Source organism: Leptonychotes weddellii, chromosome X (assembly GCF_054177405.1).
Source record: "Leptonychotes weddellii isolate Sample4059 chromosome X, ASM5417740v2, whole genome shotgun sequence".
Classification (NCBI taxonomy): domain Eukaryota; kingdom Metazoa; phylum Chordata; class Mammalia; order Carnivora; family Phocidae; genus Leptonychotes; species Leptonychotes weddellii.
In genome coordinates this window covers 1,764,555-1,779,010 of record NC_138385.1, presented here as the reverse complement: position 1 = coordinate 1,779,010, position 14,456 = coordinate 1,764,555, and the positions used below count along the sequence as shown (strand labels likewise).

General features: G+C 52.2%; 1 protein-coding gene across 1 annotated transcript; it reads right to left on the bottom strand.

Annotated features, from left to right (window-relative positions):
* Window positions 1-2,933: 2,933 nt before the first annotated feature.
* HAUS7 (HAUS augmin like complex subunit 7) lies at window positions 2,934-12,491 on the bottom strand. Its single transcript, XM_081808084.1, has 5 exons — window positions 12,337-12,491; window positions 11,302-11,417; window positions 6,652-6,719; window positions 3,982-4,043; window positions 2,934-3,793 (listed from the first exon to the last, which is right to left on the bottom strand). The coding sequence occupies exons 1-5, from the start codon at window positions 12,442-12,444 to the stop codon at window positions 3,770-3,772; spliced, it is 378 nt and encodes a 125-aa protein (XP_081664210.1). The 5' UTR covers window positions 12,445-12,491; the 3' UTR covers window positions 2,934-3,769.
* Window positions 12,492-14,456: the final 1,965 nt, after the last annotated feature.

Here is a 14,456-nt window from a genome sequence, read left to right as displayed (position 1 = left end):
GGACCCAAATAAATAAAATCATGAATGAAAGAGGAGAGATCACAGCCAACACCAAGGAAGTACAAACAATTATAAGGACATATTATGAGCAATTATATGCCAACAAATTAGGCAATCTGGAAGAAATGGATAAATTCCTAGAAACATATAAACTATCAAAACTAAAACAGGAAGAAATAGAAAACCTGAACAGACCTATAACCAGCAAAGAAATTGTATCACTAATCAAAAATCTCCCAACAAACAAGAATCCAGGGCTGGATGGCTTTCGAGGGAAATTCTACCAAACATTTAAAGAAGAATTAATACCTATTCTTCTGAAACTGTTCCAAAAAATAGAAATGGAAGGGAAACTTCGAAACTCATTCTATGAGGCCAGTATTACCTTGATCCCAAAACCAAAGACCCCACTAAAAAGGAGAATTACAGACCAATATCCCTGATGAACATGGTTGCAAAAATTCTCCCCAAGATACTAGCTAATAGGATTCAACAGTACATCAAAAGGATTATTCACCACAACCAAGTGGGATTTATTCCTGGGCTGCAGGGTGGTTCGACATCTGCAAATCAATCAATGTGATATACCACATTAATAAAAGAAAGGATAAGAACCATATGATCCTCTCAATAGATGCAGAAAAAGCATCTGACAAAATACAGCATCCTTTCTTGATAAAAACCCTCCGCCGTGTAAGGATAGAGGGTACATACCTCAACATCATAAAAGCCATATATGAAAGACCTACAGAGAATATCATTCTCAACAGGGAAAAACAGAGCTTTCCCCCTAAGGTCAGGAACATACCAGGGATGTCCACTCTCACCACTATTGTTCAACATAGTACTGGAAGTCCTAGCCTCAGCAATCAGACAACAAAAAGAAATAAAAGGCATCCAAATCAGCAAAGAAAAAGTCAAACTTTCACTCTCTGCAGACGACATGATACGCTATGTAGACAACCCAAGAGACTCCACCAAAAAATTGCTAGAACTGATACAGGAATTCAGCAAAGTCACAGGATATAAAATCAATGCACAGAAGTCTGTTGCATTTCTATACACTAACAATGAAGCAGCAGAAAGAGAAGGAATCAATCCATTTTCAATTGCACCAAAACCCATAAGATACCTAGGAATAAACCTAACCAAAGAGGTTAAAAGACCATGTACTCTGAAAACTATAGAACACTGATGAAAGAAACTGAGGAAGACATAAAGAAAAACATTCCATGCTCATGGATTAGAAGAACAAATATTAAAATGTCTATAACTATGCACAGCAATCTACACATCCAATGCAATCCCTATCAAAATAACAGCAGCATTTTTCACAGAGCTGGAACAAACAATCCTAAAATTTGTATGGAACCAGAAAAGACCCTGAATAGCCAAAGGAATGTTAAAAAAAGAAAACCAAAACTGGAGGCATCACAATTCCGGACTTCAAGCTCAATTACAAAGCTGTCATCATCAAGACAGTATGGTACTGGCACAAAAACAGACACATAGCTCAATGGAACAGAACAGAGAGCCCAGAAATGGACTCTCAACTCTATGGTCAACTAATCTTTGACAAAGCAGGAAAGAATGTCCAATGGAAAAGATAGTCTCTTCCACAAGCGGTGTTGGGAAAATTGGATGGCCACATGCAGAAGAATGAAACTGGACCATTTCCTTACACCATACACAAAAACAGACTCAAAATGGATGAAAGACCTAAATGTGAGACAGGAATCCAGCAAAATCTTAAAGGAGAACACAGGCAGCAACCTCTATGACCTCGGCCACAGCAACGTCTTGCTAGACACGTCTCCAGAGGCAAGGGAAACAAAGGCAAAAATGAACTATTGGGACTTTGTCAAGATAAAAAGCTTTTGCAGAGCAAAGGAAACAGTGGACAAAAACCAAAGGACAACGGACATAGTGGGAGAAGATATTTGCAAATGTCTTATCAGATAAAGGGCTAGTATCCAAAATCTATAAAGAACTTATCAAACTCAATACCCTAAACAAAAATAATCCAGTCAAGAAATAGGCAGAAAACATGAACAGACATTTCTCCAAAGAAGACATATAAATGGCCAACAGACACATGAGAAAATGCTCAACATCACTGGGCATCTTCTTTATCCAAATACAAATCAAAACCACAATGAGACACCACCTCACACCAGTCAGAATGGCTAAAATGAACAAGTCAGGAAACAACAAATGTTGGAGAAGGATGTGGAGAAAGGGGAACCCTCTTATACTGTTGGTGGGAAAGCAAGCTGCTGCAGCCACTCTGGAAAACAGCATGGAGGTTCCTCAAAAAGTTAAAAAGAGAACTACCCTACAACCCACAGTTGTAGCACTAGGTATTTATCCAAAGGATACAAACAGTGATGTGAAGGGCCACATGCACCCCAATGTTTATAGCAGCAATGTCCACAGTAGCCAAACTACGGAAAGAGCCCAGCTGTCCAACCACAGATGAATGGATAAAGAAGATGTGGAGTGGGGGCGCCTGAGTGGCTCAGCTGTTACGTGTCTGCCTTCGGCTCGGGTCATGATCCCAGGGTCCTGGGATCAAGCCCCACATCGGGCTCCCTGCTCAGCCGGGAGTCTGCTTCTCCCTCTCCCTCTGCCTGCTGCTCTCCCTGCTTGTGCTCTCTTGCTCCGTCAAACAAATAAATAAAATATTTTTTTAAAAAATCAAATATCTGGGTCCCTGGGTGGCTCAGTTGGTTAAGCGACTGCCTTCGGCTCAGGTCATGATCCTGGAGTCCCGGGATCAAGTCCCGCATCGGGCTCCCTGCTCGGCAGGGAGCCTGCTTCTCCCTCTGACCCTCCCCCCTCTCATGCGCTCTCTCTCTCTCTCTCTCTCAAATAAATAAAATTTAAAAAAATAAATAAATAAATAAAAAATAAAAAATAAATAAAAAATCAAATATCTGACATGGCTTGTATCCAGAATATAAAAAGAATTCTTACAACTCAACAATCAACGACAAATAACCCAATTAAAAAGTGGGCAAAAGAACCAAATACAGACATTTCTCTAAAGAAGATCTACAGATGGCCAATAAGCACATGAAAAGATACCCAACATCATTAGTCAACAGGGAAATGCAAATCAAAACCACAACGAGATAGCCCTTCCCACCCACCAGGATGGCTGCAATCAAAAAGATAAACAGATGTTGGTGAGGATGTGGAGAAACTGGAAACTGCTGGTGGGAATGTAAAATGGTACAGTCACTGTGCAAAAGTTTGGCACATAGTTCCTCAAAAAGCTAAATGTACAGTTACTACACTGACCTATCGATTCCACTTGTAGCTATATACCCAAGAGAACCGAAAACATGTCTTCAGTTAAAAACGTATACAGTGACATTCATAGCATTATTTATAATAGCCAAAACGTGAAAATAATTATTTCAAAAGCTTGACAAGATTTTAAGGGCAGGGGTAGGGTTTCTTTGAGTGATGTGGGCATGGATTAGGGCCACCTCCGTAAAGAAAGCTGCAGGAGGGCAGCTAGTCAGGGAAAGTGCATGGGCCTGGGACCGGGGCCTGGGTTTGAGGCCCGACTCTGTCACCCGGTGACCTAGAGCAAGTTGTGAAATGGGACCAGGACAAGTACCTACTGCCACAGGTGAGTGCGACTACTAGCTGGCATATAAAGTACTTACCCCCAGTGCCAGTGGGAATGAAGTCTTCAACCGAGGACAGGATGTGCTCTGTCCTTTCGGTCACCATAACCAGAGCTCTGCCTCCAGCCTCCTCAGTTGTGTTCCCCATCTTGGCCCTAGGGATGGCTAGAGTCTATGCAAGGGAATCCTATAGATTCCTGGCCCAGGGGGCTTAGGAGCAGTGGCTGGGGATGCTGGCTCCCTAGCCTGAGGAGCAAAGGCCTGGGGAAAGAAACCCCTCCCACCCCTAACCCAGCCTCACTGAGGCCCCCAGCCTGCGGGAACAGGGAGGACCCTCTCTTACCTTCAGGAGCTCCTGGTCATCCAGCCCACACAGCATCAGCTCATGGCCTAGTTTCACCATCTCTGTCAGAACACAAGGGTCCTGTTACTGCAGACGCCCACCCAAACAGGAGGGGACGCCATGCACCCAGGAGTGCCCAAACGTGCAGAGTGCCCGAGCGCTGCTCTGGGGAGAGTGCTTCTGCTCTGGCATTGGCAGGCCAGTGCCCAGGAGGCCACGCTGGGCCCAGAAGGCATGGGTAGACAAGGAGGCAGGGGGACAACATGCCCAGGACTGCCTCTTGCTGTGTGACTTACACCTCTGTGGGCATCAGTTTCCTGCACTGAAATAAGGGGTCACATCTGATGTTCTTCCATATAAGGAACTCTGGCTTCTAGCAGAAGCCAGCCAGCCACTTGAGGAGCAGACACAGAGCTCAGGGAACCTTCTAAAGTTGCTGTGTGCCACCCTTTCAGAGAACGTGCCAGGCCAAAGCAAAAGGAACCATGGCTCACGTGTGTCAATTTCCTACAGGCCTTTATCAACATCTCCTTTCACCTTGCTGGCAACTCTAGGAGGTGGGCCGCAGCTCCATTTTACAGACTGGGAAACTGAGTCACTGCATGGTACAGGGACTGCCCGGCCACATGTGAGTAACCATCTGATATATCGAGAAAGGCCAGGACTTGGAGCTAGAAAGCCTGGGGCCAATGTCAGCTCTGCATCCCCGACCTAGCGCTGTGGCAATGTCTTTACTCCTTCATAGGCAAGGCCCATCTCCTACCCGCACATGCTCAGTAGTGGAACAGGCATAACTCTGGCATCTGCTTTGGAAGGTTTGGTGCAAGAAGTAGAACATCTATGCGAAAGCATTAGTAACCCTGGAAACACTGTACGAATACCAATTATATCCCCAAGCATGCCCACTGCCCACAACCCTAACCCCAAATCCTTGTGTCTTCCACGGCTCCTCTCCTGCTTAGCCCATACCCAAGTCTTAGTAAGTCTGGCCAACCCTCCCTTCACGGTAAGTCCAGGATCTGGCCAACACTCCACTTTCACTGCCCCCCTCCCATCTCTTGCCTGCATCACTGCAAGAGCCTTCCAGTGGTCTCCCTGCCTCTGCCCAGGCCTCTGTTCTCAGTTCAGTGGCCTTAGGGACCCTGTTAAACCCAAAGTCAGGCCACAGCTTTCCTCAGAATAAAAGCTGTCCTTCCATGGCCTGATCTGGCCAGCCCCGATGCCTCTCTGCCTTCACCACTCTCCCCTTGCTCTCCACCCTGCACCAGCCACCTGGGCCTCCCTGGTACTCCTCACAGCTGCAAGGCACATGCAAGCCTACCTCAGGTCCTTTGCACTTGCTGTTCCTTTGCCCTGAACACTAGTCTTCCTGATATCTGCCTGGCTCGCTTCCTCCCTTCCTGCAAGTCTGTGTTTAAAAGACAGGCTTTCCCCAATGATCTTAATCAACAGTACCACCCTTCTCCCAACCCACCCATGCACCACTTTGCCCTCACTTGGCTTGGTTTATGGCACTTGTCACCATCCAACACAGAATTTCGCTGCCTTCATTTATCACCTGCCTCTCTCATGTGAGCAGCACCATTCACCGCCGCACAGCCAGCACCCAAAACGATGCCAGGTGCGTAGGGGACACTCCACAAATACCGCTCAAATGAATTCAGGAATTCTCCTAATCCTCTTTGGAGGATTATACCCTTCGACAAGCACTCATGTCTACCACCTGCTCTGACACTCAGCACGCTCCCATGAGGTGGGCAAGGCTCAGGTTATCACCCCCGCTTTACAGAAGAAGAAACTAAGGCTGGGAATGGCAAGGTCAAGGCTTTGGCTGGGCTAAGGGCAGGGCTGGCATCTGTGCGTGGGTGTGTGTTAAAGAATTCAGATGCAGTCTGATGGTTCACCTGGCCTTCACATGGTCCCATCAGCAGGAAAGTGCCAGACATAACACACTGGGGAGAGGAGGAGCACTTCTATGCAGCCCAGGCCGGCCCACAGGCCAGTCCTGCAGCCTCCAAAACACAACACCCTGTTCTTCTGGCCCATTTCAGCCTCGGGGACAAGTGTCCCTGGGTAATTCATTTGGCAGTGAGAGCTGGGGCCTGCACTGGAGCTCCAGGGTCCAGGTCACCCACCCTGGAATAGCTGAGCCAAATGCAGGCCCACGGAAAATTTGACTTTTAGAGACACCGTAGTGAGGACTGTAATTTACTCCCCTTTGCCTAATGTTCATTACCAGATTAAGGACAGTTTCTGCCAACAAAGGATCGAAAAGAAGCCATTACAAGACAAGCCCCTACGGAGAGCTGCCCAACGCAAACACAGCAGGAAGCAGGAAGATGGGGACAGAACCACCAGAAGCATCGGCAAGAACCGGTCTCTGCCTCCAGTGCTTTGGTGGATGGGCTGGACAGAGTGACACGTTCTTGATCTCATTCACATGCCCCTATAAGAGGAACCATCCCCTTTGCCCATGCATAGTGTGTTAAGTGTGTAGTAGGGCGTGCCCTGATTCTAGAAGGCTCTGGCAAGATCTCCAGGGTGTGCACCAGCCAGAAGTAAACACAAGCCAATGGGAAATCCAGTGCAACTTGCCAAGGAGGCCATGCACCAGCTCAGAATTATCCAGAATCCACCACCCAACTCCAAACTCCTGTAACACAGACCCACCTTGGATCTTCACCTCAACTGGGGCCCCCTTTAGCGAGGTGAACTTGTCCTGCCAGGAGGGATAGACCCTGTAGGGAAAGAGCATAACTGGTCAGTCCTGAGCCGGCAGCAGAGGCCCCCTCATGACCCCTCCTTACACATGCTCTGAAAAAGTGAATTACTTGTGCAAGTGCTAAATACCACTGAAATGTTCACTTCAGATAGATAATTTTATGTGATGTGAATTTCAACTCCATAAATTATTAGGGAAGAAAACCACAAAATATTTCTGAAAGTATACCTCAGAAATGTGAATCTGAATACTGAAATTTAAATTCTCACGATAGGGCGCCTGGGTGGCTCAGTCAGTTAAGTGTCTGCCTTCGGCTCAGGTCATGATCCCCGGGTCCTGGGATCCAGTCCCATGCTGGCAGCCTCCCTGCTCAGCAGGGAGCCTGCTTCTCCCTCTCCCTCTGCCCCTCCCCCCGCTCGTGTTCTCTCTCTCACGCGCACTCTCTCTCTCTCTCAAATAAATAAATAAAATATTTAAATTCTCACAATAAAAAAACAAAATGACTGCCCAAGAGGAAAATCCTGAATTCCTCAGAGCTCTAAGCTCTTTCTCAGAAGGAACCACAGGGCTGGCTTTTCTCTCAACCATGGTGCAGGTTTGTTTGAAGAATGTCCACCAAGGCCCTTCCTGCTCGAGCGCCCTTGCAGGCCCTGCCTGGGTGTCCTCTCACACCTCTCTGCACACATGTGCGTCTGCTCTTCTCGGCCTGGAGTACTTTCTTCCCACCTGGCCCAAGCACACTGGCTCTGACTCATCCCAAGAAGCCCATGGCTGACATCGCCTCCCCAGGGAAGCTGGGGAAGGGCCAGGCATGCCCACAGACACTTTGGCATCCCTCCGTCACAGGAGAACCTGGGCACTGTCCTCCCACCGGGCTCTCACCTCCCAGGCTGCAGGCTTGCTGAGGCCAGGAGATAACTTTCCATTCTATACTTTTGGGGCCTAATGCCATGGAGGCCAGCACAAAAAAGGCAACCAGTGTGTATTAACAAATAAACAACCACGGCCTCTTGCCGTGGAATAATCTGCCATTAGTAAATGTCCATGCTTAGCGCTTTCAAAAGAAGGACATTTTCTCTTTTTAGAAAAGCTTAAATCATTGTGAGATTATCCTACTCCAGGTCACAGCTTTAAACCATTTAGGGGCTCCCAGTGTGATAGGCTCTGGGATCACAGCTCCAGCCTCCTGGATTGAGAGACAGCAATCCCAGCTGCCCCCCACCCAGGTCCAGCGGAGCCCCAGCCTTGGCGATATCAGGATAAATGGGACAGTGGCCACTCATAAGCATCTTGCCTTAAGACAGTGAGCTGATGGGCAAAACTGTTTCCAGACACAGACCACATCCAAAGGCAATAAGGGCTACAATACCCTGACAGCCCCCCCAGGAGGTCTCCACCATGAGCAGGCGTCAGCCTGAGCACTACACCCCCAGACGTGAGCTCCAGGCCTAGCATAGCATCATTCTGGGGGCTGAGACTGCCGCCTGCTTGCCAGGGAGCCTCAGCAGCTGGCTGCCAGGGCAGGTCCTCCCTACAGAAAGGTAAGAGGCTCTTTCCACAGGACAGTGAGGGCCAGGACTCTACTCTGCCATCATGGTGTGGAGGGCCGCCAGCCCTAGGGACCTGCTGACTTAGCATGCTAGAAAAGGGCACAGTAGCTGTTCCATGGAGAGGGCTCACTTCTCCTACCCCAAACCATGCCTCTAAATGAATGCCTGCCTCCCAGGCCACACCTGCCCTGCCCGTACTGGGGCCCTGGGAGCTGGCAGGGCCATCCTGAACCTGAGGTCCCAGGCCCCACACTGCAGGACTACAGTGGAGAGGGGGCCTCAGCTGCATCGCCTGTCTTCGTGACTCATGAAGGCAACCAGCTCCTCTGCCAACGAGGGATGGGGCAGAAGGAGCCCCTACCATGTGAAATGCTAGGAGGATGGGCCCTGGGCCTGGTTGCTGGGCAACGTTCCCACTTACAAGGCGCCAAGGAGCAGAGAGCACGCAGCAATCCATCAGGCTGGACACAGCAAACCACTTCAACACACTAAAGAACAAATCCACAAAAGCCTAAGTGACCTCACTCAGAAAGGGCTTTCATCAAAGTTGATCTTCCTGAGGCAGCAGGGCAGAAACTAAAGGCACTCAAGGCCTTGAGAGCAAGTATAGTTCTTTAGGAGTCAAGGAAACCCAGGTGCCTTGAATTCAGCAACCCAGGGGGCCCTGCAGCTCTGCCCTGCCCCCACACCGAGGACCAGCCTGGCACATGGGTCACCCAGAGCCAGCATGCTGAGCCCCAAGGCCAACACCAGGTACGGCTTCCAGATTCCACCCAGAGCGGGGTGGACAACGTGACCCTAATCGAGGGCTGAAGTGGTGAAGCCACGTGCAAAGAAAGCCAATATGAAATGTGGGAGAAGCTGAACTCTATCCAATCCTCTGTTCGGGACCTTGAAAGGCCTATGGCCTTTTGCCAGCTCGGGATCATAAGAAGCAACTGTACGTTCCCTGTCCATTCTTTCAAAGAATTCAGCTGCTTGTATTTATAAAAGTACTTAAAGCATTTGAGGAATGTACCCACAGACTCCCACCCATCCCTCCCACCCAGCAGGGTGCCCCAGTCCCCAGCATCAGCCTAAGCCAGGCAAATCTGGGGTCCCTCCCATGAGAGCCTCTCCAAGACATGGCTGTGGCACCCCTCCTCCTGGGGGAACACTTGAGATCCCTGCACTAGCCCAGGCCATCCCCACTACTGCCTCTCCTCCCAGACTCCTGGACCATGCACCGGTCCTTCCAGGGCTGGCAGTGGCCATCATGTGAGCCATCTGTCGTTCCAAGGCAGGCTCCTGCCATCTTTTCCTGGGGCTGTTCCAACAGTCTCCATATCGGTCTCCCTGCCTCCACCGTCTCCCCTCCAAATCCATCCACCACAGAACCTGAGTCACCTTGCCAAAATGCCAACTTTAGTATGTTGCTTCCCTGGTCCCATGCTTGCCCTGCCTAGAGCAACAGGTGGAAAGGCCCTCACGTGGCTTGCAAGGCTCTGCAGGAGCTGCCCCAAGCTGCTGTTGGGGCCACTGCAGCCCAGCTCTCCCTCCCACACCTTGATTCCTCGCTCCGGTTGAAATGAGCACCCACCCTCCCGAATCAAGTGCCACCTCCTCTGTGCCAACATGCATAACATTCAGACTGCAGAGGTATGCCCACCACTGGGATTCATGCCTAGGCCTTTTGCAGCCGCTAAAGCCCCCACTCCTTGAGGTCACCCATCCATGCCTGAGGCGCCTGGAATGATACATGGGTGTGCATGTGTCCATGCACCTGCTTAACATCCAACAGCCTGGAGCACATTTCAAGTATGTCCAACACTGTGCAGCAGCCTGGGGCTGACACACGAGTCCTGCCTGGTACATGCCCTTCAGCAGCTCCCAGACAGGACAGCAGGCCAAGACAGACCCAACGGGCTGAGAGCTCTGGGAGGGGGTGTGCTCAAAGGGTTGTGGGTATCTGAGGGCAAAGAGGGATATGTTTTGCCCTGGGAGCTGGAGACTTTTAAAAAAGAGCTGCGACATGTGAGCTGGGTCTTTGAAGGTTATTCAGAGACCTGACAGTGCTTTCAGGAGGGAGAGCAAAAGGGTACAAGAGCGCTCTGAGCAGAGGCGTGGGGTGGACCTGGGGGAGGGACTGGAGGACAGGCTGCTGGAAATACAGAGGCTCACACATGAAAATGCCTCCCCTCCTTCCCAGCCATTCGTAGGACACCCGGCCCAGGGCCAGGCCTGCTGGTGTCCCATGGCCTGGCAGGTACACCAGCTGGGTGCAGGCCGCATCCTCGCTGCTCCACCACCAGGCTCCTGCCCAGGCATCTTCCTGAGCTGCAAGGGCAGAGAGGCGAGGCTGAAGAGGAACAGGCCCAGACCTGGCCTTCTGAGAGACTCCTGTACCAACCGACCATGGCCACTCCAGGGAGGGCCCTGGGGGTCATGCCCAACAACACAGGAGCCTGTGCTCCATGAGAGGCTTGGTCAAGCCTTCCCCACTGTAGCCTTGAGACAGATGCTCAGCTCATGGGCTGCTGCTCACAAGGAACAGACATTCCTTGGGACTTTCTGGATCTTTCCCTTTGCCATCTGGGTAGGCTTTGCTTCCGTTGCACAGAGCCAGGCACACCCACCAGGGCACTCCTTGACCTGAAGGACTGGGAAACAGGGTCTTGGCCCTGCTTGTCACTCCTCAGTGGCAAGATGCAAGAGAGTTCACAAGTCCAGTCAGAGATTGAAAGGATCGCGGCCCCTGCCAGCTCTGAAACTAGTAAAGCAAGGAGAATACTCAGAAGCCCAACTCAGCACTTTAGCTGAGGCGGCAAACAGCCCAGCTAAAGCACTGGCATGGGGGGTGGGGGCAGCACTTTCAAGGCAAACTTGAGCATGGTTTCCAAGGCTGGCACTTCTTACCCAAACAGCTGTTCTCACGGTGACCTGGAGTAGGGTATGGAGCCATCTGGGAGTACCACTACTTACAAAAATATCAAACACCTATCTTTCCCAGGTGGGCTGAGTGGTGCCTGGTGTACCCCAGGGATGGGGAGGAAGAAACAAAGATGTTACCGAACACACATCCACTCCAGGATCTCCAAGCGGTACTTCGAGGGACTACACAGCAGTTCCTGAATGGTCTTAGGTTCTGTGATATAAAGACCCTCAAGGACCGGGCAGTTGAGAGCCTAAGCAAGGAAAGGAAAACCAGGAAGCTTTAGAAATCGAGTAGGACTTAAGGGTTGAAATGCTCCTCCCTTCACACACATTTACTACCCACCAAGCACACACCAGGCTTAGTTAGCACACACGGGCTCCCCAACCCCCACCGCCTCCTGGCAGCGCTCTCCCTCCATCTTGCCCAGAGTTAAATTTTCCTCATTCTCAGTCCACACCCCCAGTGGCCTGTCACCCCACCTCCTTTAAGTACTCCCGCTCTAGCCTCGTGTAGCAGTTTAACCTAGTAGCAACTATGGGCTTTGGCAAGACTCCGAGATTCTGATCCAGGCTCCCAGCTATGCCACAGCGAAGGGTCAGGGAGAAGGCAGATAGCACCTATCTGGAGTGCGGGGGGTGGGGGGGGGGGCGGAGGACGAAGGAGGGGAGGGGGAAGGGGATGGGGGACAGGCAAGGGGGGTGAGGCAGAGCAGCGGCGGTTCGTGTGGCACCTGGGATGGCTATCTGACCCGGCAGGGCGGGTTTCCTCACTGCTGCCACCACGAGCATCTGACTCTGACTCGACAGGGTGGCACGGACTCTGCCTGTCTCCCCCCAGACCCCGCGAGCTCCCTGAGCCCAGGGCCCGTGCCCTCCCCGTGTCTGCATTTGCCTCGTGCGCCCAGCAAGGTCCTGCAGAATTCCTGCAACGTAAGTTAAGGTGCAGCACGCGCGTGGCGCCGGCCCGAACTAGCAGGCACGGACCACGGAGACAGCAAAGCGCGAAGGCCCAAGGCCGCCCAACGAGCAGAGACCGGACACAGGCCGCGGCCGGGAACTGAAAGACCGGCCGCGCGTGCGGCGCCGCCGACTTCCGCAGTAGGCCCTGCCCAATCCGCTGCCCTGGCCCCCGCTGCCCCCGGGGAGGGGGGCTTCCTGGGTCCCCGGCACCTTTAGCTTCGCGAACACCTCCACGGCCGCCTGGAGTACGCCCTCGTCGCCCTCGTCGCCCTCGTCCTTGTAGCCGCCGCCACCGACGCCGACACCTAGCCCAGCCATGTTTCGCGCTCTGAGCCGCGCCCCGCCCCCGCCCCAGACTCACTAGCCGGCCCCGCTGCCAATCACACGCAAGCCCCGCGCCCCTTCCACCCTCCTGCCCGCGCCGGCCCGCCCACCCCTCCCCTCCCCTCCCCCGCCGCGCCTTCTCATTGGGCCGCAGCTCCACGCGAGCCCGGGCACCACCCAGGAGGCAGGCCTCGGGGGAAAGGGCGGGGCGCGGGCGAGCTGGGCCGGGCCCTCTCTGGCCCCCTCGCTCGCGTCGCGCCTGCTAGCGGCCCCGGCCGAGCGGGCGTCGGGGCGAGCCTTCGCCAGGAGAGAGCGCTCCTGCCTCGGTCGGGTTCTCTAGAGGATGGAGAGGCGCCTGGCGGGTGGGACTGAACTGGGACTGAGCGTCCTGGCTCCCTGTGCGGGGCTCTAGCTCCCGTTTCCCACACTCACAGCTGTAGTTAGAGGGAAGTTCCTTGTGTTCCAATCCGACCCCACTACTCACTAGCTGGGTGACTTTGGGCAGGTTACCTAACCTCTCTGTGCCTTCTTGCCCTCACCTAATGGGGAATAAATGAGAGCACTTACCTCATTGGATTGCTATAAAGATGGAATGAGGTAATAATTCCTATGACAATGCCTGGCACGTACAAAGCACTGTGTAGATGTTCACTGTGATTGTGCCGGACTCTGCTACTTTCCCCCACTCCTCCCCCACTCTGTCTTTCATCTTCCTGGAAGGTTCTGTGGCTCCTTCCCGCCCTGTCCACTTACAAATCTCTTTGCATCTCTCACAGCCCTCAAACTCAATGAGTCTGGCGTGAAATCTGACAACCCATCTGTCTCCACACCTCCAACGCCCCCATCCCTGGGACCTGCTGATCTGAGGAGGCAGGAAGGAGCTGAAGAGTGGCTGGTGCCCAGGGAGTCGGAAGCCAAGGCAGGCAGCTGCTGCCAGCTCAGTCCTCTCGGGAATCTCTCCCTCCTCTGTGCCCTGCCCTGCCACCTCCTAGAAAGAGGGACCAAGAGGCAAATCTAGAGACGGGGAGACCCAGGGACCTGGTAGGACGCCAACTGCAGTCCTCTGAGTGACAGGAAAGGGCTCTCAGTTCTGTCCCAGGACGAGGGGGCAGGAGTCTGGGTTAACAAAGAAAGACCCAAGCCTGTCCTTGTGGGGCCGGGACGTGATTCCCTACTGAATGGTTTGTAATTCCGAGCTATACTGAGGACACAGAGCCTTGGAAGTGAGCTGAAGGGACATGCAAAGCACCATAAGGCCCCTTCCCCTGTCCAGCATGGTTGCTGCCTTGGGCCCTTCTGGCAGCTGAAGGCTGTAGGGGCTTTGGGCTGGTTTTTTTTAATCTTTTTTTTTTTCTCTTTTTGTTTTTGTTTTTCTTTCTTTCTTTTTAAAAAATTTCATTTCAATCACAGCCCCAGCTCAGACATTCAAATTCTTGTGGGTTTTTCTGTGGATCTTTCCTAGGACTGGGGAATTTGGCGGGAGAAACCACAGCAGTGTGGTGGCCTCCCCCACCCTCCCCATATCCTCTGCTCCTAAGGATCAGGAAGAAACAAGCCCCTGTGTATTCTGGAAGAAAATTCCCCTTCTCCACCCAGCCCGATGGAGCCAGTACTCTAAGCAGTCCTTTCCCAACTCAGCAGCTCTGTCTATGGCATGGGGTGGGACGTGGAGGGATTGACAGGGCCTCGAAGGGAGAAAACCATCTTGAGAGGTCATGGGGTCCATCGTCCTGTACGGAGGATGTGCTGGCCAGCCCTCAGCTCATGGAGATGGCTGCCGAAGACCTGCGCACACCACCACTAAATCATGGTGCCTCCCAAACATCCTCCACTGGAAAGCTGGAGGCTGGGATGGAAACAGAGACTGCTGGGCCTCTCACGGAGTGGGGAAAGAAGGAGCCGGCTGAGAGAAGCTTCTGGAAACTTGAACTCAAGCTCAACACAAGGAAGCACCTCTCCCAGAGGACACTGCCTAAACCCCGGCTGGCTGCCCAGAAAGGGAGAAC

What these genes read in the sequence shown, in the direction of transcription:
- HAUS7 (XM_081808084.1), bottom strand. Translation starts at nt 12,444, where the DNA reads ATGGCTGGGCTAGGTGTCGGCGTCGGTGGCGGCGGCTACAAGGACGAG. An exon ending in AGGTGTTCGCGAAGCTAAAG is followed by an intron (nt 11,418 to 12,336) that starts GTGCCGGGGACC and finishes TTCCTTGCTTAG; the next exon opens with GCTCTCAACTGCCCGGTCCT. An exon ending in ATGACCAGGAGCTCCTGAAG is followed by an intron (nt 3,794 to 3,981) that starts GTAAGAGAGGGT and finishes AGCCATCCCTAG; the next exon opens with GGCCAAGATGGGGAACACAA.